This window comes from Grampus griseus (assembly GCF_964374135.1).
Source record: "Grampus griseus genome assembly, chromosome: 11".
Classification (NCBI taxonomy): Eukaryota; Metazoa; Chordata; class Mammalia; order Artiodactyla; family Delphinidae; genus Grampus; species Grampus griseus.
This window is the reverse complement of record NC_139005.1, coordinates 36,915,994-36,940,814: the sequence shown is the minus strand read 5'-3', so window position 1 is coordinate 36,940,814 and position 24,821 is coordinate 36,915,994. Positions and strand designations below refer to the sequence as shown.

General features: G+C 34.6%; 1 protein-coding gene across 1 annotated transcript in view; it reads right to left on the bottom strand.

The window, feature by feature from the left end:
- ARID2 (AT-rich interaction domain 2) overlaps nt 1-24,821 on the bottom strand; it is a 171,979-nt gene that overhangs the window by 22,269 nt on the left and 124,889 nt on the right. Inside the window, exon 16 of the mRNA XM_082664949.1 lies at nt 21,516-21,664. Within this exon, the coding sequence (XP_082521075.1) occupies nt 21,516-21,664 (149 nt within the window). The remainder of the gene's footprint in view (nt 1-21,515; nt 21,665-24,821) is intronic.

Genomic DNA, 24,821 nt, shown 5'->3' with positions numbered 1-24,821 from the left:
TCCTGGTCAGGGAACTAAGATCCCACAAGCCACGCAGCACGGCCAAAAAAAAAAAAAAAAAAAAAAAGACAGCTATTAAAAGAAATTAGTTTATTGCTTTAATATAGGACTAAAAATTACAAATGCAAACTGGACAGCCCAAAATCAGTACTTGTGTTCTTGGAAACTAAATGTTGCTGTTGCTACAGAAATGAATTCTCCACTCTCAGCTCCTTTGCCCCAGTCAGTCCAGATTCAAAGCCACAGATAGGAACGACTGACTGACTGGCTTAGCTACCAGAGGCAATGAGGAAAGAAGCAAGTATCTGGCCTATGGTCCTGCCTCCCAGTAACAATTTATGGGAAATATGTCAACCGAGGAAGGGGGTTCCCAAAGGAGGACAGCCAAAACCAACTGCCTTTGGCTTTGCCTCCTTTCCTCCTAATAAGTAATAATATCAATAATATTATAATAAAATATTAATAAAAGTAGTAATATTACTAAAAACTAACAGAGGAAAGGATTTCTGTATTTGCTCTTTGATCCTCTAGCACCAACTCCTACTAACCTACTGTTCTGTGATGCAGTCACATATTTTACATAGCAAAACAGACAACATATTCTCAGGGATCTTGTTTAAATATGCTTTTAAAATGTGAACCCTCTTGGGCTTCCCTGGTGGCGCAGTGGTTGAGAGTCCGCCTGCCGATGCAGGGGACACGGGTTCATGCCCCAGTCTGGGAGGATCCCACATACCGCGAAGCGGCTGGGCCTGTAAGCCATGGCCGCTGAGCCTGCGCATCCAGAGCCTGTGCTCCACAACGGGAGAGGCCACAGCAGTGAGAGGCCCGCATACAGTGCAAAAAAAAAAAAAAAGAAAGAAATAAAAAATGTGAACCCTGCACTAAAAGCTGAATATGGGCTAAAATAATAGTTATTTGAAAAGTAGTATGGAAGTATATTTGCACAGTTTAGGCATTACAATAATGTTATGCTTAATAAACTAAACATAAGCTTGGAGATAAAAATGAATGGTGATGTGTGTATTCGTGTTTTTAATGAGATAAATAAAGCACACAAATAAATTTGAGACTTTGGATACTTGCCTGAATTTCTTGAAAGCTATGGCAGTATACTACCTCACACTGTTCTTGACAAAGCTGCACACAGTGTAAAGTACCTGAACTTCTGTTTGCTCAGGGCTTATTATGTACCTGGCATATTCACACACATCATGTTATTTGAATTCTATGATGGCTCTCTGAAGAGGGCAAAACTATCCCCACTATAATGCTGAGGAAACAAGCTTTCAAGCTTTCTATAACTTTCTAGAGCCACAGAACTATGTGGCAAGAGCTGCGATTTGAAACCAGATATGTCTAACACTAAAGATCTGATTTTTTTCTACTATACTAGAATACATAATTGTTTACTTGGATAATATGTATACATTCATTACTTGGTAAAAACTGAGGCACTACACTTTTATACACAGTATCTATTATGCTATAAATTTTTTCTGTTTTTAAAATGTTGGCAAATTCTGAAAGCATACTAGGCTTGAGATTAGCATTGGTACATAATTCTCCTTATTTTGTACGCAGTTTCCAAAGAATAAATAAAGAATCTACAGGCTAGATTCTCACCCCAAGAAATTATTTTCCCAAATATTTTAAGTAACAATGAAAAGTAACAATGAAAAACAATGAAATATTTTAAGTAACAATGAAAAAGTAAAAAATGTTTTAAGTAACAACACAATTTGGCAAATTTGTCTCATGGTATATAACTTTTTGCTTTCAGGTACCATCTTTAAGTAGTCTTTGGTATTCAGTGTTTGGAAGAAGGAAGCAAGGTAAAAAACAAGCAAACAAAAAGAAAACAAAAATAAAAAACAAACCAACAAACAATTCTGTCATCAACTGTGGAGGAAATTGGGACTTTTCCTAATAATACTTTTTTATTTACGGCAGGTCAGTAGTTAAGGAACACAAGGAACACATACTCCTCAAACTGTTACCAAAAAGACTATTACATGAAATTAATCTTACATTTATAAAGGCTTATTAGTTGTATTAGCAAAATACCCAATGATTCTAGAGCTTTTACATAAAATACAAATGATTTTATAAATATAAAAATAGCACAATGATGAACTATTATCTTGATGGTTGAAAAGACACAATGCCAACAAACTAGGTCAGCAAAGAACTGTTGACTACATAATCAATCTAGTTAATCTTCATTCAATGAATGCACTCAACAAATATTAATTAAAAGCCTTTTATGTGCCAGATATTGTACTAATGTGAAAAAACTTCCAGAAGCCAAAGCATCAACCCTCTGAAGGTATCTTCTGGTTTTATGACCACAAAATTCTGACAAAAGATGCTATAAAATGAATTTCATTCTCCTATTCCATGTAACCCATCCTGTTGATCAATCTTATTGATTTCAACTTAAACTGGCAACTTAACTAGAAGTAGGCAGTCATTGATGAAGGCACAGTAGCATGAATTAGAAATTTCCACTCTGGATATCTTACTTGTCACATATTTTCAAATAATCAAGATGGCAGTTTCATATATCACACTCAACAGGTCTTTAGATACTTCTTTACATTAAATAAAATATATAAAAATGCCATCAGTTTTTGTTAAATATTTCAATTTTTTTAATTTTACTATTAAAAATGACTACAATATTTTTGAAATTTCAATTGCTAGAAGAAATTAAAGATTTACCATAAATTTTGGATGATATTTCTAGACAAAGTAGAAGCACCTTTACTGAGAATACAAATTCTAGTACCTAAAGGTTTTTATAAGTTTTTATTCATTCGTAGCATAGAGTGAGGCTGGTGGTTATTATTATTGTCTATTATTTCCCATGAGACCAACAGTTATTTAAACCTCACCTTGATACAAAAATATTATTCAGACTTGTATAGTAGGAGTAATGAAACCTATGTTAGAATCTTTAGGAGGAACTACAACTGTATAAGGTTCAGTAGGAACCCAGTAATTTGAACCTCAGCATCACCTGAGTAGATTTCAGGGTGGTCAGGGAATATTGATTTTATTAGTACAAATAATACTCCCTGGTTCCTAGACAGAAGTTTCCCTGTTGGAAATGTTTGTTTAGAATAAATTTGAGATCCTTTACATTTCTTGTTTGACCTTTAATGATGGAATTCTAAATAGAAAAACAACATAGACTATGTTCCTCCCAAAGGGAGAATAATTTTCACCTTTTCAGTAGCAATTATTAACTAGATATCTATGAGGAAAAGCATATTCTAAAAACGTGGCTTTCAAATATCTTTATAGCAGTAGAACCCGTTGTGCAAACAAAATATGACTTAAAACCCCTATACATAAGGCAAAAAGCAGAGATCCTATTGTTGAGGTAAGTTGGAGGGGCTCTCTCAAATTTCTCCTTTATCCCGACACTGCCCATTCAAAGAACACTGTGGCCAAGAAACATAGTACTGAAAACAATGAACGTATATTCCTGGCTACCCAGAGGTATTGAGTGCTTTCGCCAACTACATAGAATTTAAAAAGCAGTTCATAGGTGTTTTTTATTACAGGGAATTTTGGGGGTATCCTTTCTTTGAAAAAAAAAAAGACAAAATATAATCATACATTGTTTATATATTTCAATTATAAACTGATGTAACGTCATGCTGACAATATATTAGTAAGAATAAAGATAAGAATAAGGACCTCTAGTTTCTGCTCATACATATAAAGAGCTTGGAAGTTGTCACTCCCATCCTCAGAACAAGAAAAAAGCTGAACAAAATGAAAATTAACAACTCTTCTTAAAATATCAGAGAACTGAGGTCACAAGGCAAACTCTTTCCCTGAAAACTAGACAGACAGTTGAATACAGAGAAACACAAAAAACTGCTTAAGTCAGTAACTGGTAGGAATACTGAAGCAGGAATTGATGGAGACCCAGTATGGACTATCTTGAAAGGCAAAAAATCCTGAAGGGCCACTCTCTGGGGAAAGCCCACACTTTTGTGAGTTTTATTTCCAGGAACCATAGCAGGTTCTCATGGTGAAGATGAGAACAACTCCCTAGCACTTCCAACAGGGAGAGTGAGAAAGTAACATTTTAAAATATGCCCAGGTTGCTCTTTTCTCCTTAATTAAGGCCTGATCTCCAGAAAAATTACTTTACCAGAGGCTAATCTGACCAAGGGGAAGAGCAATCAGAAAACTTGAGCCCCTTTAGACTCCCTGTCTCATATAAAGGGAGAAAAATAAAGGCTAAGAAACTCTTCTCAAAGTCATAGCCCCTAGACTCAAATCCACTTAAAAAAAAAAAAAGGTGAAATTTAATCATGAGATTATAGAATGCTTCCCCTCCCCAATACCTTATCAGCACATCAACAGTGCTCCGGTATAGTGACTGTGGATTACAAGGGAGAGAACTGTAAGTAAGATACAGACTCTACTTTAAAAGGAGAATCTAAGGAAACCCAAACACAAGTGCAAACACAGCATAACTCCTTGCTAGATAAACATTAAACTCACACTAAAGGTCTATTTACCTCAGTTCCTATTAACTGATACATGTCCAGCTTTTAACAAAAACTTATAAGGCATGCTAGGTGTTAAAACAAAACAAAACAAAAACCACAGACTTAAGATACAATATAAGCATCAGAGCCAGATTCAGACATGGCAGAGATTTTGGAATTATTATCCTGGGAATTTAAAATGATTATGGTTAATATGCTAAGGCTCTAATGAAAAAAGCTGTAATATGTAAGAAGAGAATGTAAGCAGAGAAATGAAGATACTAAGAATCAAAAGGAAATGCTAGAAATTAAAAAAAAAAAACTAACAAATAAAGGATGCCTTTGATAAAATCATCAGTAGACAGCACATGGCAAAAGAAAGAACTGGTGAGCTTGAAGATATGTCAATAGAAACTTCCCAAACTGAAGAATATAGACAAAAAAGAATGAAAAAAAGGGAAACAGAACATCCAAGAACTGGGAGACAACTACAAGAGATGTAACATATGTGTACTGGGAATGGCAGAAAGAGGAAAGAGAGAAAAAAACAGAAGAAATATTTGAAATAAGAATGGCTGAGAATTTGCCAAAATTAATGACACACCAAACCACAGATCTAGGAAACTCAGAGAACATCAGGTAGGATAAATGTAAAAAACTACACTTACGCATATCATATTCAAACTGCTAAAAACCAAGGACAAAATATCTTGAAAGAAGACAGAGGGAAAAAAAAACACCTTACTGATAGAAGAACAAGGATAAGATTATACTGGATGTCTCTTGAGAAACCCTGCAAGCAAAGAGTAGAGTGAAATATTTATAAAGTATTGAAAGCAAAAGACTCACCAACCTAGAATTTTGTGCCCACAAACTGCCTTTCAAAAGTGAAGGAGAAATAAATACTTTCTCAAACAAACAAAAACTGAGTGCATTTGCACAGTAGACCTGCCTACAAGAAATGTTAAAAGAAGTTCTTTAGAGACAAAGAAAGTGGTAGAGGTCAAAAATTCAGCTCTATATAAAGAAAGGAAGGGTGTTAGAGAAGAAACAAATGGAGGTAAAATATTTTATACTTCTTATTCTTAACTGATTATAATAGAGGAATGTTTGTTCAAAATAATAGGAACAGGGCTTCCCTGGTGGCGCAGTGGTTGAGAGTCCGCCTGCCAATGCAGGGGACAGGGGTTCGTGCCCCGGTCCAGGAAGATCCCACATGCTGCGGAGCGGCTAGGCCCGTGAGCCATGGCCGCTGAGCCTGCGCGTCCGGAGCCTGTGCTCCACAACGGGAGAGGCCACAACAGTGAGAGGCCTGTGTACCGCAAAAAAAAATAAATAATAAAATAATAATAATAATATTAGGAACAATGTATTTGGTGATTATAGCTTTTGGATAAGTAAAATGAATGAAAGCAATGGCATAACAGACACGAGGAAAGAAGAATACTCTGTTACAAGGTACCTAAAATATCCATGAAGCCATATATTATTGTTTGAAAGTGGACTTAGAGTAGCTGTAAGTACATATTTCAAACTCTAGGACAACCATAAAAAATTTTCAAAGAAGTATAATTGGTATGGTAAGAGAGAGGAGAAAATGGAACCATATAAAGTACTCAATTAAAACCAAAAAAGCAGAATAACATGGGCAGATGAAAGAAACAAAAGCAAGTGAAGTAAATAGAAGACATTTACAAATACACGAGACATTAATACAACTGCATCAATAATCACTTTAAATATGACTGGTCTCAGTACACTAATTAAAAGACAAAGACTGGCAGAGTAAATAAAAAACAATGTGTGGTTAAATAAAAAGACAGAGATAGACTAAAAGTAAAGGGAAGGAAAAATATGTACCATGCTAACACTAATCAAAAGAAAGCTGGATTAATTACATTAATTTCAGAAAAAACAGACTTGAGAACAAGGATATTACGAGGGACATTATTCCATAACGGTAAGGAGGTCAATTCTTCACAAAGACAATTCTTAAGGTATGTAATCCTAACACAAGGTGCATCAAAACATGAGGCAAAATCTGATAGAATTGCAAGGAGAAATAGACAAATCCATCGTTATACTTGGAGACTTCCACACACCTCTATCAGTAATTGACAGTTCCAGCAGGCAGAAAATCAGTAAGGATGTAGTTGAATTAAACAGCACCATCAATCAGTTGGATCTAATTGACATTTATATAATACTTCACCCAACAATAGCAGAAAATACATTTTTTTTCATGCTTACATGAACATTCACCAAGATAGACCACATTCTGGGATAGAAAACATACCTGAACAAATTTAAAATAGAAACTGTAAAAAGTATGCTTTAAGATCACAGTGGAATTAAACTAGAAATCTCTAACAAAAAGATAGCTGAAATATCCCCAAATATTTGGAGATCAAACAACAAACTTCTAAAATATTCTAACTAAATGAAAATGAAAATACAACTTATCAAAGTTTGTGGGATATACCTAATGCAGTATACAAAGGGGAAGTTATAGCATTAAATGTATGTATTAGAAAAGACTATCTAAAATCAATAATCTAAGCTTCCATCTTAGGAAACTAGAGAAAGAAGAGCAGTGTAAACTCATAGCAAGCAAAAGAAAAGAAAGAATGAAAATCAGAGCAGAAATCAATTAAATGAAAACAGGGAATCAAGAGAGAAAATCAAAACCAAAAGCTGGAAGAGATAAACCTCTAGCCAGCTTAAAAAAGAAAAAATGAGAGAAAACACAAATTACTAATACCAGAAATAAGAGGGGAGCTCTAGCTACTGACCCCACAGATATTAAAAGGATAATAAAGGAATATTATAAATAACTTTATGCCACAAATTTGGTAACTTAGATGAAGTGGATCAATAAAAGACACAATCTGCCAAAACTCACACAAGGATTAGTAGATAACCTGAATAAGTCTGTAATTATTAAAGAAACTGAATCAATAATTAATAACCTTCCAAAAACAAAAAACAAAAAACAAAAAAACACACTAGGCCAAGATGGTTTCACTGCTGAATTCTACCAAACATTTAAGGTAGAAATGATACCAATTCTCTATGATGCCTACAAGAAAATGGAAGCAGAGTGAATACTTCCTAATTCATTCTATGAGGCATTACCCTAGTATTAAACTCACACAAAGACAGAAAAACTACAGACTAGTATCTCTCATGAACATAGATGCAAAAATCATCAAGAAAAACATTCACAAATCAAAGCAAACAATGTATAAAAAGAACTATATACTAATGAAGAATGATGCACTTTTTCACTGTGGGCCCCCCTATCCTGCTCTACTCCTTTGCTGAGCCACTGAGGCCAATTGTGAGAGCACTGAATAAATATCTTGAGCAAAGCTGGGAAAAAATTTATTTATTTTATTTATTTATTCCAGGTATGGAAGGCTGGTTCAATATTCAAAAATTAATTGATGTAATCCATCACATCAATAGCCTAAAGAAGAAAAATCATATGATTATACCAAGAGATGTACAAAAAGCATTTGACAAAATCTAACACCCATGGCTTACTAGGAACTTGGCGAACAGCCCAATTAAAAAATGAATTAGGGGCTTCCCTGGTGGCGCACTGGTTGAGAATCTGCCTGCCAATGCAGGGGACACAGGTTCGAGCCCTGGTCTGGGAAGATCCCACATGCCACGGAGCAACTAGGCCCGTGCGCCACAACTACTGAGCCTGTGAGTCTGGAGCCTGTGCTCCACGACAAGAGAGGCCGCGATAGTGAGAGGCCCGCGCACCGTGATGAAGTGTGGTCCCTGCTCGCCGCAACTAGAGAAAGCCCTTACCCAGAAACGAAGACCCAAAATAGCCAAAAAAAAACCCATAAAACAAAAAAAAACAAAAAATCGAAAAAAAATGAATTAAATCTAAATAGGCACCCCACCAAAGAAGATATACAGATGGTAAATAAGTATATGAAAAGATGCTCAACATCTTTTGTCCTTAAGGAAATACAAATTAAAACAGAGATACAGAATGGCTAAAATTGAAAAAACTGACAATATCAAATGCTGACGATGATGTGGAGCAAGAGGAACTCTCATTCATTGCTGGTGGGAATGCAAAATGGCAGAGCCACTTTGGAAAGCAGTATGACGGTACCTTACAATGCTAAACATAGGCTTACCATATGATCAAGCAATTGTAATCCTAAATATTTGCCCAAATTAGTTGAAAAAGTATGTCCACACAAAAACCTGCATACAAATGTTTATAGTGGCTTTATTTATAATTGTCCAAAACCAAAAGCTACCAAAATGTCCTTCTATAGTTGAATGGATAAGCAAACTGGTACATCCAAACAATGGAAGATTATTCAGCAATAAAAATAAGCTATCGAGCCACAAAAGACATGGAGGAACCTTAAACACATATTGCTTAGTGAAAGAAGCCAGTCTGAAAAGGCTACATACTATATGATTCCAACTATATGACACTCTGGAAAAGGAAAAACTATACAGAGATAGTTAAAAAAAAAAAAGAAAAGAAAAGAAAGAAAAAATCAATGGTTAGCAGGGTTTAGGAAGGGAGGCAGTAGGGACAAATGAATAGGTGAAGCATAGCAGATTTTCAGGGTGGTAATAGTATTCTGTAAGATAATATAATGGTGGATGCATGATATCATGCATGGTCAAAATCCACAGAAGTTATAACACAAAGAGTGAATCCTAATGGAAACTATGGACTTAGTTAATAATAATGTATAAATACTACTCATCAATCATAACATATGTACCACACGAATTCAAGTGTTAATATTAGGAGAAACTGCACAGGGAAGAGGGAGTATATGAGAACTCTGCATTACTAGGTCAACATTTTTATAAATCTAAAACTGCTCTAAAAATTGTCTATTAAATTTTTTTGAAGAAATAAGATAAATATTACCACTCTTCTATTATTTAACTGTTTATTTTATATTTTATTTTATTTTACTTTATCTTCTTTTTTCTTCCTTCCTTCCCTCCTCCTTCCTCTCTCCCTCTCTCTTTCCCTCCTTCCCTCTCTCCCTCCCTCCTTCCCTCCCTCCCTCCTTTGTTTCTTTCTTTCTCTCTCTCTCTCCTCTCTCCCTCTCTCTCGCTCTCGCTCTCTCCCTCCCTCCCTCCCTCTCCCTCTCTCTCTTTCTTTCTTTCTTCTACCAATTATTTCTTTCTACTTTTTCTCCCTTTTATTCTGAGCCGTGTAGATGAAAGGCTCTTGGTGCTGCAGCCAGAAGTCTGTGCTGTGCCTCTGAGGTGGGAGAGCCAACTTCAGGACACTGGTCCACAAGAGACCTCCCAGCTCCACATAATATCAAACGGCGAAAATCTCCCAGAGATCTCCATCTCAACACCAGCACCCAGCTTCACTCAACGACCAGCAACCTACAGTGCTGGACACCCTATGCCAAACAACTAGCGAGACAGAAACACAACCCCACCCATTAGCAGAGAGGCTGCCTAAAATCATAATAAGTCCACAGATACACCCAAATACACCAACAGACGTGGACTTGCCCACCAGAAAGACAAGATCCAGCCTCATCCACCAGAACACAGGCACTAGTCCCCTCCACCAGGAAGCCTACACAACCCACGGAACCAACCTTAGCCACTGGGGACAGACACCAAAAACAACGGGAACTACGAACCTGCAGCCTGCAAAAAGGAGACCCCAAATACAGTAAGATAAGCAAAATGAGAAGACAGAAAAACACACCGCAGATGAAGGAGCAAGATTAAAATCCACCAGACCTAACAAATGAGGAGGAAATAGGCAGTCTACCTGAAAAAGAATTCAGAATAATGATAGTAAAGATGATCCAAAATCTTGGAAATACAATAGACAAAATGCAAGAAACATTTAACAAGGACCTAGAAGAACTAAAGATGAAACAAGCAACGATGAATAACACAATAAATCAAATTAAAAATACTCTAGATGGGATCAATAGCAGAATAACTGAGGCAGAAGAACGGATAAGTGACCTGGAAGATAAAATAGTGGAAATAACTACTGCAGAGCAGAATAAAGAAAAAAGAATGAAAAGAACTGAGGACAGTCTCAGAGACCTCTGGGACAACATTAAATACACCAACATTCGAATTATAGGGGTTCCAGAGAAGAAGAGAAAAAGAAAGGGACTGAGAAAATATTTGAAGAGATTATAGTTGAAAACTTCCCTAATATGGGAAAGGAACTAGTTAATCAACTCCAGGAAGCACAGAGAGTCCCATACAGGATAAATCCAAGGAGAAATACGCCAAGACACATATTAATCAAACTGTCAAAAATTAAATACAAAGAAAACATATTAAAAGCAGCAAGGGAAAAACAACAAATAACACACAAGGGAATCCCCATAAGGTTAACAGCTGATCTTTCAGCAGAAACTCTGCAAGCCAGAAGGGACTGGCAGGACATATTTAAAGTGATGAAGCAGAAAAACCTGCAACCAAAATTACTCTACCCAGCAAGGATCTCATTCAGATTTGATGGAGAAATTAAAACCTTTAGCGACACACAAAAGCTGAGAGAGTTCAGCACCAGCAAACCAGCTTCACAACAAATACTAAAGGAACTTCTCTAGGCAAGAAACACAAGAGAACGAAAAGACCTACAATAATGAACCCAAAACAATTAAGAAAATGGGAATAGGAACATACATATCGATAATTACCTTAAATGTAAATGGACTAAATGCTCCCACCAAAAGACACAGATTGGCTGAATGGATACAAAAACAAGACCCATCTATATGCTGTCTACAAAAGACCCACTTCAGACCTGGAGACACATACAGACTGAAAGTAAGGGGATGGAAAAAGATATTCCATGCAAATGGAAACCAAAAGAAAGCTGGAGTAGCAATTCTCATATCAGACAAAATAGACTTTAAGATAAAGACTATTAGAAGAGACAAAGAAGGATACTACATAATGATCAAGGGATCGATCCAGGAAGAAGATATAACAATTATAAATATTTATGCACCCAACATAGGAGCACCTCAATACATAAGGCAAATACTAACAGCCATAAAAGGGTTAGTAACACAATCAGAGTAGGGGACTTTAACACCCTACTTTCACCAATGGACAGATCATCCAAAATGCAAATAAATAAGGAAACACAAGCTTTAAATGATACATTAAACAAGATGGACTTAATTGATTTTCATAGGACATTCCAACCAAAAACAACGGAATACAAATTTTTCTCAAGGGCTCATGGAACATTCTCCAGGATAGATCACATCTTGGGTCACAAATCAAGCCTTGGTAAATTTAAGAAAATTGAAATTGTATCAAGTATCTTTTCCGACCACAACGCTACGAGACTATATATGAATTACAGGAAATGATCTGTAAAAAATACATACACATGGAGGCTAAACAATACACTACTTAATAATGAAGTGATCACTGAAGAAATCAAAGAGGAAATCAAAAAGTACCTAGAAACAAATGACAATGGAGACACGACGACCCAATAACTATGGGATGCAGCAAAAGCAGTTCTAAGAGGTAAGTTTATAGCAATACAATCTTACCTTAAGAAACAGGAAACATCTCGAATAAACAACCTAACCTTGCACCTAAAGCAATTAGAGAGAGAAGAACAAAAAAACCCCAAAGTTAGCAGAAGAAATCATAAAAATCAGATCAGAAATAAATGAAAAAGTAATGAAGGAAACGATAGCAAAGATCAATAACACTAAAAGCTGGTTCTTTGAGAAGATAAACCATTACCCAGACTCATCAAGAAAAGAAGGGAGAAGACTCAAATCAATAGAATTAGAAATGAAAAAGGAGAAGTAACAACTGACACTGCAGAAATACAAAAGATCATGAGTGATTACTACAAGCAACTCTATGCCAATAAAAAGGACAACCTGGAAGAAATGGACAAATTCTTAGAAATGCACAACCTGCCAAGACTGAATCAGGAAGAAATAGAAAATATGAACAGACCAATCACAAGCACTGAAATTGAAACTGTGATTAAAAATCTTCCAACAAACAAAAGCCCAGGAACAGATGGCTTCACAGGCGAATTCTATCAAACATTTAGAGAAGAGCTAACACCTATGCTTCTCACACTCTTCCAACATATAGCAGAGGGAGGAACACTCCCAAATTCCTTCTACGAGGCCACCATCACCTTAATACCAAAACCAGACAAGGATGTAACAAAAAAGGAAAACTGCAGGCCAATATCACTGATAAACACAGATGCAAAAATCCCCAACAAAATACTAGCAAACAGAATCCAACAGCACACTAAAAGGATCATACACCATGATCAAGTGGGGTTTATTCCAGGAATGCAAGGATTCTTCAATATACGCAAATCAGTCAACGTGATACACCATATTAACAAACTGAAGGAGAAAAACCATATGATCACCTCAATAGATGCAGAGAAAGCTTTTGTCAAAATTCAACACCCATTTATGATAAAAACCCTGCAGAAAGTAGGCCTAGAGGGAACTTTCCTCAACATAATAAGGGCCATATATGATAAACCTGCAGCCAACATCGTCCTCAATGGTGAAAAACTGAAAGCATTTCCACTAAGATCAGGAACGAGACAAGGTTGCCCACTCTCACCACTCTTATTCAACATAGTTTTGGAAGTTTTAGCCACAGCAATCAGAGAAGAAAAGGAAATAAAAGGAATTCAAATCGGAAAAGAAGAAGTAAAGCTGTCACTGTTTGCAGATGACAAGATACTATACATAAAGAATCCTAAAGATGCTACCAGAAAACTGCTAAAGCTAATCAATGAATTTGGTAAAGTAGCAGGATACAAAATTAATGCACAGAAATCTCTGGCATTCCTATACACTAATAATGAAAAATCTGAAAGTGAAATCAAGAAAACACTCCCATTTACCATTGCAACAAAAAGAATAAAATATCTAGGAATAAACCTACCCAAGGAGACAAAAGACCTGTATGCAGAAAATTATAAGACACTGATGAAAGAAATTAAAGATGATACAAATAGATGGAGAGATATACCATGTTCTTGGATTGGAAGAATCAACATTGTGAAAATGACTGTACTACCCAAAGCAATCTACAGATTCAATGCAATCCCTATCAAACTACCACTGGCATTTTTCACAGAACTAGAACAAAAAATTTCACAATTTGTATGGAAACACAAAAGACCCCAAATATCCAAAGCAATCTTGAGAACAAAAAACGGAGCTGGAGGAATCAGGCTCCCTGACTTCAGACTATACTACAAAGCTACAGTAATCAAGACAGTATGGTACCAGCACAAAAACAGAAATATAGATCAATGGAACAGGATAGAAAGCCCAGAGATAAACCCACGCACATATGGTCACCTTATGTTTGATAAAGGAGGCAGGAATGTAGAGTGGAGAAAGGACAGCCTCTTCAATAAGTGGTGCTGGGAAAACTGGACAGCTACATGTAAAAGTATGAGATTAGATCACTCCCTAACACCATACACAAAAATTAGCTCAAAATGGATTAAAGACCTAAATGTAAGGCCAGAAACTATTAAAATCTTAGAGAAAAACATAGGCAAAACACTCTATGACATAAATCACAGCAAGATCTTTTTTGACCCACTTCCTGGAGAAATGGAAATAAAAACAACAATAAACAAATGGGACCTAATGAAACTTCAAAGCTTTTGCACAGCAAAGGAAACCATAAACAAGACCAAAAGACAACCCTCAGAATGGGAGAAAATATTTGCAAATGAAGCAACTGACAAAGGATTATTCTCCAAAATTTATAAGCAGTTCATGCAGCTCAATAACAAAAAAGCAAACAACCCAATCCAAAAATGGGCAGAAGACCTAAATAGACATTTCTCCAAAGAAGATATACAGATTGCCAACAAACACATGAAAGAATGCTCAACATCATTAATCATCAGAGAAATGCAAATCAAAACTACAATGAGATATCATCTCACACCAGTCAGAATGGCCATTATCAAACAATCTAGAAACAATAAATGCTGGAGAGGGTGTGGAGAAAAGGGAACACTTGTGCACTGCTGGTGGGAATGTGAATTTATACAGCCACTATGGAGAATAGTATGGAGGTTCCTTAAAAAACTACAAACAGAACTACCATATGACCCAGCAATCCCACTACTGGGCATATACCCTGAGAGAACCATAATTCAAAAAGAGTCATGTACCAAAATGTTCATTGCAGCTCTATTTACAATAGCCAGGACATGGAAACAACCTAAGTGTCCATAAACAAATGAATGGATAAAGAAGATGTGGCACATATATACAATGGAATATTACTGAGCCATAAAAAGAAACGAAATTGAGCTATTTGTAATGAGGTGGATAGACCTAGAGGCTGTCATACAGAGTGAAGTAAGTCAGAAAGAGAAAGACAAATACCGTATGCTAACACATATATATGGAATTTAAGGGGAAAAAAATGTCATGAAGAACCTAGGGGTAAGACAGGAATAAAGACACAGACCTACTAGAGAATCGACTTGAGGATATGGGGCGGGGGAAGGGTAAGCTGTGACAAAGCGAGAGAGTGGCATGAACATATATACACTACCAAACGTAAGGTAGATAGCTAGTGGGAAGCAGTCACATAGCACAGGGAGATCAGCTCGGTGCTTTGTGACCGCCTGGAGGGTTGGGATAGGGAGGGTGGGAGGGAGGGAGACGCAAGAGGGAAGAGATATGGGAACATATGTATATGTATAACTGATTCACTGTGTTATGAAGCAGAAAATAACACACCATTGTAAAGCAATTATACTCCAATAAAGATGTAAAAAAAATGGGCAGAAGACATATATAGACATTTCTCTGAAGAAGAAATACAGTTGACTAATAGGCACATGAAAGGATGCTCAATATCACTAATTATTAGAGAAATGGAAGCCAAAACTACAATGAGGTATCACCTCATACCAGTCAGAATGGTCATCATCAAAAAGTCTACAAATAACAAATGCTTGAGAGGGTGTGGAGAAAAAGGAACACCCCTAACTGTTGGTTGGAATGTAAATTGGTGTAGCCACTATGGAGAACAGTACGGAGCTTCCTTAAAAAACTAAAAACTAAACATAGAGTTACCATAAGACCCTGCAATCCCACTCCCTGGCATATATTTGGAGAGAACTCTAATTTGAAAAGATACATGCACTTCAATGTTCATAGCAGAACTATTCACAATAGCCAAAACATGGAAACAACCTAAATGTCCATTGACAGATGAATGGATAAATAAGATGTGGTATATATATATTTATTTATTTATTTACATATTTATATATATATATATATATATACACACACACACACACATACATACAATGGAATATTACTCAGGCAAAAATGAATGAAGTAATGCCATTTGTAGCAACATGGATGGACCTAAAGATTAGCATACTAAGTGAAGTAAGTCAGACAGAGAAAGACAACTATCATACGATATCACCTATATGTGGAATCTAAACAAATTATACTAATGAACTTATTTACAAAACAGAAACAGATTCAACAGACACAGAAAACAAATTTACAGTTACCAAAGTGGGGTAGTGAGGGATAAATTAGGAGCTTGGGATTAACAGATAAACACTACATTAAATAAAATAGATAAATAACAAGGTCCTACTTTATAGCACAGGGAACTATGTTCAGTATCTTGTAATAACCAGTAATGGAAAAAAATCTGAAAAAAACATATATATAATTGAATCACTTTGCTGTATACCAGAAACAAACACAACATTGTAAATGAACTATTTTTCAATTAAAATAAATAAATAAATAAATAAAATGCAGTATCATTCAATTAGTTTGCAAGTACAACAGGCTGTTTAACAGCTCCATTTCAATAGCAATGAAACATTAGCATAATTATGCATGAAATTAAAAAGATGAATTTCATGATTTCAAGAGTATTTCTTCCATCTAGGTCTAAGTATTTTTTAATCTTTCTTTACTCTGACAGTCATTAAAATTAAATCTCAAAATAAACTGAACCTAGTACTGCTTCATCACATTGTATTGAACTAAGATTAAAAAAAAAATGAAGCCTATTCAATTACATTGCTCTTATTTAAAGTGTGACTAATAATGATGAGTTTTTAGTAAGAGCAAATATGTTATAAACACAATAATATACATTTTAAAGTCATTTATAATGTTTGTGCCATTTTAAATGATTTTTTTTTTTTTTTTTTTTTTTTGCGGTACGCGGGCCTCTCACTGTTGTGGCCTCTCCCGTTGCGGAGCACAGGCTCCAGATGTGCAGGCTCAGTGGCCATGGCTCACGGACCCAGCCCGCTCTGCGGCATGTGGGATCTTCCCGGACCGGGGCACGAGCCCGTGTCCCCTGCGTTGGCAGGCGGGCTCTCAACCACTATGCCACCAGGGAAGCCCTAAATGATACTCTTTTATTTGCTGGTTTGTGCATGTTTTATGATGCATATGTCAAATTAGTATAACAATACATTGTGACATTATAAACAAGTGTACATGCAATGGGGCTACACCCTCACAACATTTTTAGGACAGGGATTAAAAACAAAAAAGAAAGAAGATAAATTTTACCACTCTACTATTATATAACTGTTCTGGAAACATTAGATATTATAATTGGATGAGAGGACAAACTAAGAGGCATAAATACAGAAAACAACCACCAGTTAAAAATACAGTAGAAGTTAAGATCATTTATGGTTAACAAGAAAAAAGAACTATAACTAGCAATAAACTTAATAAAGTTGCAGGATTTATGTGAAGAAAATGTTAAAGCTCTACTGGGGTGAAAAAGACTATAATACCATGGGATGATACTGTTTTCTTATAAGGAAAAAATCAATACTGGAAAAATAGTCACTACCTAAAAACAAACAAAAATACCTATTCACTAAAAGGAATTAAAATGAAAATCCCAACATGCTTTCCCGGGGGAATCTCTGGAAACATTCTAAAGTTCATTTGAAAGGATAAATATCTGTGCAGGTATCAAGTCTGATTTATACATCACTCTAATTTCAAAACCTAACACAGTGCCTGGTGCAAGGTAAGTGCTTGAAACAATAATGAGAAACACTGAAAAAGAAAATTAGGAGGTGGAACTTGCCATCCAACATCAAAACTGAAAGTGACAGTATGATAAGGACAGAGACCACTCGGATAACAAGTGATTCAGAAACAGAAAAAGCATACAGAAATTTAGTACATATTGAGGGTAGCCATTCGAATGCCTAAAGAAAAAATGCACTCATCAATATGTTAGTCATTTGGAAAACAATAGTTAGATTCACAGTTCACTTTATACATGAAACTAAATTACAGATGGATCAAAAAAATATTACAGTGCAGAAGGCAACAAAATGTGTATTTTATGATCTAAGCATTGAGAAGGTCTTTCTAAACATGAAATAAAAACCATTAGTTTTTCTAGTCTGTCCACTGAAAAGTCCTAGAAGCAATAACCAACGTAAAAGCAATGGGTACTCCCTGAAGCCTAGACTAAATATCATTTCCCATTAAAAGACACCAGACGTCCTTGGAGAAACAGTTGATTCCCCATATGGGGCAGGAGATATACAAGTTAAGTCTGGAACATTCCATCTAACAGAGAGCAAGGAAGCTATCAAAGACATATTAAGATCATAACCAGCTTGAAGAGGCCTTCACTGGCCAAAGATGGGACAAGTTGAACACTAAGAAGGATATAATAACTGCAATGCACTGAAATACCTCAAATATGTTTATGTTTATAAGTTCGTTCCCAATGATACTAAAATCAAAAGCAAATTAAAAAATAGAAAACCTAACCTCATAGTCAGCTTTCTGCAGTGTTAGTAAACAACTCATTATTTTGAAAATTGGTAAATAAGAGAAATAATAATCTCTCTAGCCTTTTCTCTAGAAACTATTCTTTAGAGAAATCAGAGTTGATAAAAAGGAAAGTTTTACATTTTATAAACAATAAAATAATGTATCTAGGCCATAATTTTCAATGGCTGTTTACATCACAAAAAGAGACACAAGATAGTACCTATCGCCTGATGGAAGTACACAATGCCATTTCTAAAACACTCTTCATAAAAATCAAACTGGAATCTGATCAAACATCTGGACCTAACTACTAACTTACAGAAAATTCAAGGTCAGAGTAACATGCTACACAATAGCAGCAAAATCAGACTGTGATGCTCTACAGGACAAATGACCTGCTTTTATCAACAAAAAACTGCGAGGAAAAAAACTGAGAGATGGAGGGGTAATCTACAGATTAAAAGAGACTTAAAAGACTTCAACCAGAGTCAATGTTTGAATCTTGGATTCCAGTTCAAACTCTAAGTAAACAGAAGACAAGCGGAGAAATGTAAACACTGACTGGCTATCTGAAGAACTCATAATATTGAAGAAATTAATGTTATTTTTCTGCAGGGGTATAACTTATGGTTAAAGAGTAGGGTCCTCAATTTTTAGAGATACATGCCTGCAGATTAAAAAAGAAATTACTAATACGTGTGATGTAAGGGTGAATGGCGCATTTCACAACAATATATCAGTGAAGGAAATAATTTTAGTTCTGAATCTGATTGCAACAAGGAAGATTCTTCATTACTATTTTTGATCAGATATTAAAGAAATCAGAGCATAGCTATCTAGGGACAATAGCTACGACATGGATTACTCCACTTGGAATTGAAACTAAAAATGAATAGTTATCCCTTGGTATCCATTGCGGATTGGTTCCAGGTCCCCCTTACATACCAAAATCTGCAGATGCTCAAGTCCTTTATATAAAATGGCAAAGTATTTGCATATAACCTAAGCATATACTCCCATATACTTTAAATCATTTACAGATTACTTATAATACCTAATACAATGCAAATGCTACGTAAATAGCTGTCAGCACACGGCAAATTCAAGTTTTGCTTTTTCAAATTTTCTGGAATTTTGGGGGGAGTATTTTTGATTCATGTTTGGTGGAACTCTCAGATGCAGATATGAAGGGTCAACTGTAATAAAAGCCTTTACTCTCCTCACATCCTTATGCTCTTGGTATCCTAAGCTTCTCATAGTTCCCTGGGCATAACTAGCTCCTTCTATAATTCCCTGCACTTGCTATGCTGACTGGAATTATTTTTGCAAGACAAATTCCTACTCATTCTTTAACAACCAACTCAAAAGAAATGTCTATAGCAAAACTTCTCTAACCACCCTGGCATTATATTAACTGTCCATTATGCTGCCAGTAACGTTGTAAGACTATCTTTGTACAGTACTTATTTAAACTGTAATTTATTTGTTTTTTGGATCTGCTTCCCTAAAAGCTCAGAGTGATCTTTTATCTCTACCTCCTAGCACATGAACCCTTCTAAAAGGGTGCTCAGTAAGCATCTGCAGAATCAAACTGAACTTATTTACCAAACGCAGTATCTAGAAAGACTTTAAAAATTGATAAGGTCTAAGAAGTCTTGTTGAGTCTTTTCCAGAAAAGACTTAAAAAGAAGAGGTAGATCATCAAGTTTTGTAACACTAATTCTACTAGCAAGATGGGAAACTGCTGTGCATTTAGGTTCATTAACACTTCCAGCAATTTTTTTTTTTTCTTGAAATACTCTAACACTTCATCTAAAGAAGCTATTCTGAAACTTTTTAGTCAACTAACAGCATTAACTGACTACCTACTCCATCAGCTACTATTTTGCAATGGAAAAACAAAAAACAAAATCTAAAAAAAAAAAGTAAAGAATAGAATTTGACATCAGTGAAAAAAGTTTCAAATTAACTTACAACATAAACTTAAAAAAAATGGTCAAATTAAATAAATGAAAGAAATAGAACCTAAAGCACTAATTTTAAACAAGTTTTTTGACAGATTTTTACACTATGACCTAGATATGCATACTTATATACACATATAACTGAAAACAATACTTACCCTTACCAACATAATGGAATCTGATATATTTTATTCACTTTTTTACTGAAAAGAAAAACAAGCAAAACCCTCCTGGTAGACTTGCCAAAATGATTTCATGACCCCGCTGCTGGGTTGAGATTTAAAGTTTGATAAACACTGTCCAAAGAAATTTGCATACTATTAATAATCCCTAGGCTACACAATCCTACAGCCACAATCCTACAACAAAGGACAGCCACAATCCTACAACAAATCTATATATGAAATCTGTCTACATCATAAAAATTATGAATAGCAAATACAATTTTCAAAAGGATGAGGCAATTTCTGCTATAGTTAGGAAAAGTAAAATGGCATCTTTGATATCTAAAAAAATGAAGGATATTATGTCTATTAAGACAAGTGCCTTAGTCCTAGAGCTCTAAAAAAGTGACAAGGCAAAGGTTCTTAGCTGAGTACTGTTACAGGAACTGAGGTTTTAGTTTAAACAATATTATTCTCAAGTTCAATATTATTCACAAGTTTTCCTTTAAGTCTAAGAAAGCCTTGTTTAAGAAATTCAATTCCACTTATTGTTCATCTTAGTTATTAAACTGTGAGATAATATGGTTTTTAAAATTTTCATGGGGTGTCCATCTTAAACTCAAATTTAAGACAAATCATTCTTCAATAAGAGATTATCTTTAAGTTTCTGTTATATAGGAATTCTATGACTACCACTACAAGTCACTTTAAAAAACCTATCTCTTTTCATAGGCAAATATAAAATCAAATTCTTAGCTGATTTTCTTTTGTTAAAAACTAATACTGAAATATTCTCTAATAACTACCATAAGGCAATGAAGCTCTTTCCACCATTTATATAAATTTCTTGGCTTAGGTACCACTGGATCTACATAAATATCACTTCTAACATAAAATATTTTTGCTGAAAAGTTAGTGGTTTCAAAAGAAAATTCTCATGAAACTAGAGATGACAGGAATTTAAATACAAAGGCATTCCAGAATAAAGAGCATTTACATATATCAAATAGAACTGCCATTTACTTTTTACAAGATTGCCACAGACACATGAAGTTGTGCCCAGGTTTTCTCACTGGATCTCCATGTTGACTAGATGCACTGAATGGAGAAGGCTGAGAACTGTTAGGCTGGCTCTGTACTTGAACAGCTGGTGAAGGTGTCATAGGAGTGTTCTGTGAAAAAGCACAACCACACAGTTTGTGAAATGACACTGAAAAACATTCATATCTTATAGCATAGGCTTATGAATTTGATTACATTGATAGTTATGCACTTCCAACATATAAAATTTATATTTATAATTTTAATGATTACCTTTTAGAAACTCTTTTAAGAGATAACTAATTTTAGAAATATGTTTAGGAAGTCAAATTCATTTCATATGAATTAGAGCAAGACTGCATTGTTGTTACTATCACAGAATATACATTATTTAGAATTAAGATTTTTTAAATTAATAAAATTGGGTAGAAACACAATTATAGATTAAAAAGAGAAATTTATTATAAATTCACCCATTTGATTTACTTACATATATTCTTCACAAAAAAATCAACTGCAAATTATCTCTTCTTTGTATAATATTTCCTTTAAGATTTTAATGAATATAAAACAATATATAGTAAAAAGCAAAGGGAATTTCAGATGTTAAAAATGATATAACCATATAAGTAAAATGTTGTAAATATTACTTTGCAGCAAAAGCTATTTTAACTCACAACTTTAGTCTTTAAAGTTGCTCGGTTATAAGTTTTGATGGATAATACAAGGATTCTAATTGTATGCATAAGTCTTTTTAATATAAGCTACATTTTTTTCTCTTCTATATCCCATCCTTTCTCTCTGAAAAACACATAATAATTATAATGTAGCTTAAAACAATTTGAGGCAATATATTTTCTTTGAAGTTTAATTCAGATTTCACTCATAACATACATACCACAAAGGAAAAAATACTAAATTTCTCACAGAAATGGTAGCACATCATTTTCAAAACATTGTTTAAAGGCAATACATTTAAACTTTGGGAAAATATTAAATATATTTGTTTATTTATAAGGTAATATTGGAAATAGTGGAGCAAAATTAAGTTAAAAATTGCTGAAAACCTCTTACTGAAAGTCATAATAATTTTTTAAAAATAGACAAAACACAACACATAAGGCCACAGCATAAAAATGAATAAATGAAGAGAATAAAATGCCAAAAGAAAAGGTTCTTAGAAATGTGAAGTCATAAGAACTTTTGAGTTCCAAGTTCTAAGAAAAAAAAAAAAATCTACTTTGGGATGTGATTGAAGTTATTTCTCTAATAGGGTCCCACTCTTACTATTTTATCATGTTGTTAGTGAGAAAACATATACATGCATGAAAAACATGCATTTTAGGGCAGTACAGGTATCATGGGTAGGATGTGGACTTTCCAGCTTGACAGATCAGGACTCAGAATTTCAATCTACCTTTCAACTAGCTATGTGACCCTGGGCAAACTACTTAACCTCTCTGATCCTTAATTCCCTCATCTATAAAGTGTAAATAATAAAATCTAACTTTTGGGATGGTGGGAAGACGAGAGAAACGATACGTGAAGAGCCTGGCTCTGATTCTCAGTAAATGCCAATTGTTACAATTATTATTTATGCTAATAGAAAAGTCCAGAGGGAAACCATATTTTGGAGGAAAGATGATGAGTTCACTTTGGAGACAGGGACAGATCAATAAGTGCAATTATCTATCAACAGAAGTTAAAGCTGGGAACATGGATTGACAATCATTCACCTGTGGATTCTTAAAGCCATATAAACTAAGAGTAAGAAAGCAGAACTGGGGGTTTTGGGGGTGGGGGTGGGGAGAGAGGAGGATCAGAGAGAAAGGAAGGGAAGATAACATTAGAATCAATCTATTTACAACAACAACAGCAAAAAATTAGTCAAACTATTTCCTTGAAATGAAAATACTGCATAAAAAATTCCAGGAAACTCTAATAAATAGGAGTAGCCAAAAGGATCAGTTTGAGCCAAATACAAATACTGACACAAATATAATCCCAGAATTTTAACTAAAGGGTAAATTTGTCAGAGCTACCAAATTCCTTCATAATGAACTTTCTGGTCCCCTACACTATTACCATTTACATTTGGTATTTTATTGACTCTCCTGTCATATATTTGTAAATTAAGCTTATTTTTGTTTTTATAAGTGCTAACAAAGCTTTATCCTACTTTTTCTTCTTCAATGTAGAACTCTTACTGGTCTCATACAGAAAAGTTAAATAACAGGGAATCATAGGGTATTTTAGCTCCAATTGTTAATGATTAATGAGGGATGTGGCAAGGATAACTGCAGTTAATCCAAGCTGTTAAATTAAGAAGGAATAAAAGACATATTAACCAAATGCAATGTGCAGAAAACTTGTAGATCCTAATTCAAACAAAATGTTTAAGAAACACATTTTTAAAGACAACTAGGGAACACTGAGCATGAACTGGGTGTCATATAATATTAAACTACTATTATCCATATAATGTATGGATATATATGGAATATATATGGATATATGGAAATATATATATATATTTAAAAGTATTTATAAATATATACTAAAGTATTCATTGGTGAAATGAAATAATGTTTGGGATTTACTTTACTTCAGGGAAAAAAATGGTGGTGGGGAAGAGATGAAACTAGAAAGGCAAAATGGTGACAATATCTAAAGCTGGGTGAAGGATACATGGAGGCTTATTGGCTCTACTTTTCTGTATGTTTAAAAATTTTCACAGTAAAAAACAAGAAACAACAAAAAAAAATAAAGAGAGATAAATATATCAACGAAACAAAAAGAAGTACAGTACTTATAAAAGGTACCAAATGAGAAATTCCAAGACTCATATTTTCTTTGACTAAAGGAGTGTTTTTAGGTTTCCTCCTATAATAAAAAATTACACATTTCTTTCAACAAAACTAATATTTAAATAGGTTGTTTATATGTTTTTCCAAGTACTACTTAATTACGTTTTAAGAACTAGGTCTTTTACATAAGATGCAAAATATATTTCTTTTAGGATGTAAAAGGGCCCGATCATTAACCATAACCCTAACTCAAATGTGAATGTAAAAGTAGGTCTCAAAATCATGTTTTTGGAATGATCACTCTTCAGCAATATTCTTTACCATTGCTCTACTCCATTGAGGTAGAACTAATTTTTCATATTATAGTACCTCTCCAGTAGTGTGTGACCAGAAAAGTAAAATTACACAAAGAATATGAAATAATTCTGATTCCTTCTGTAATGTAAAATTATCTAAAAATGTTAATGTAGCAGTTTTATTT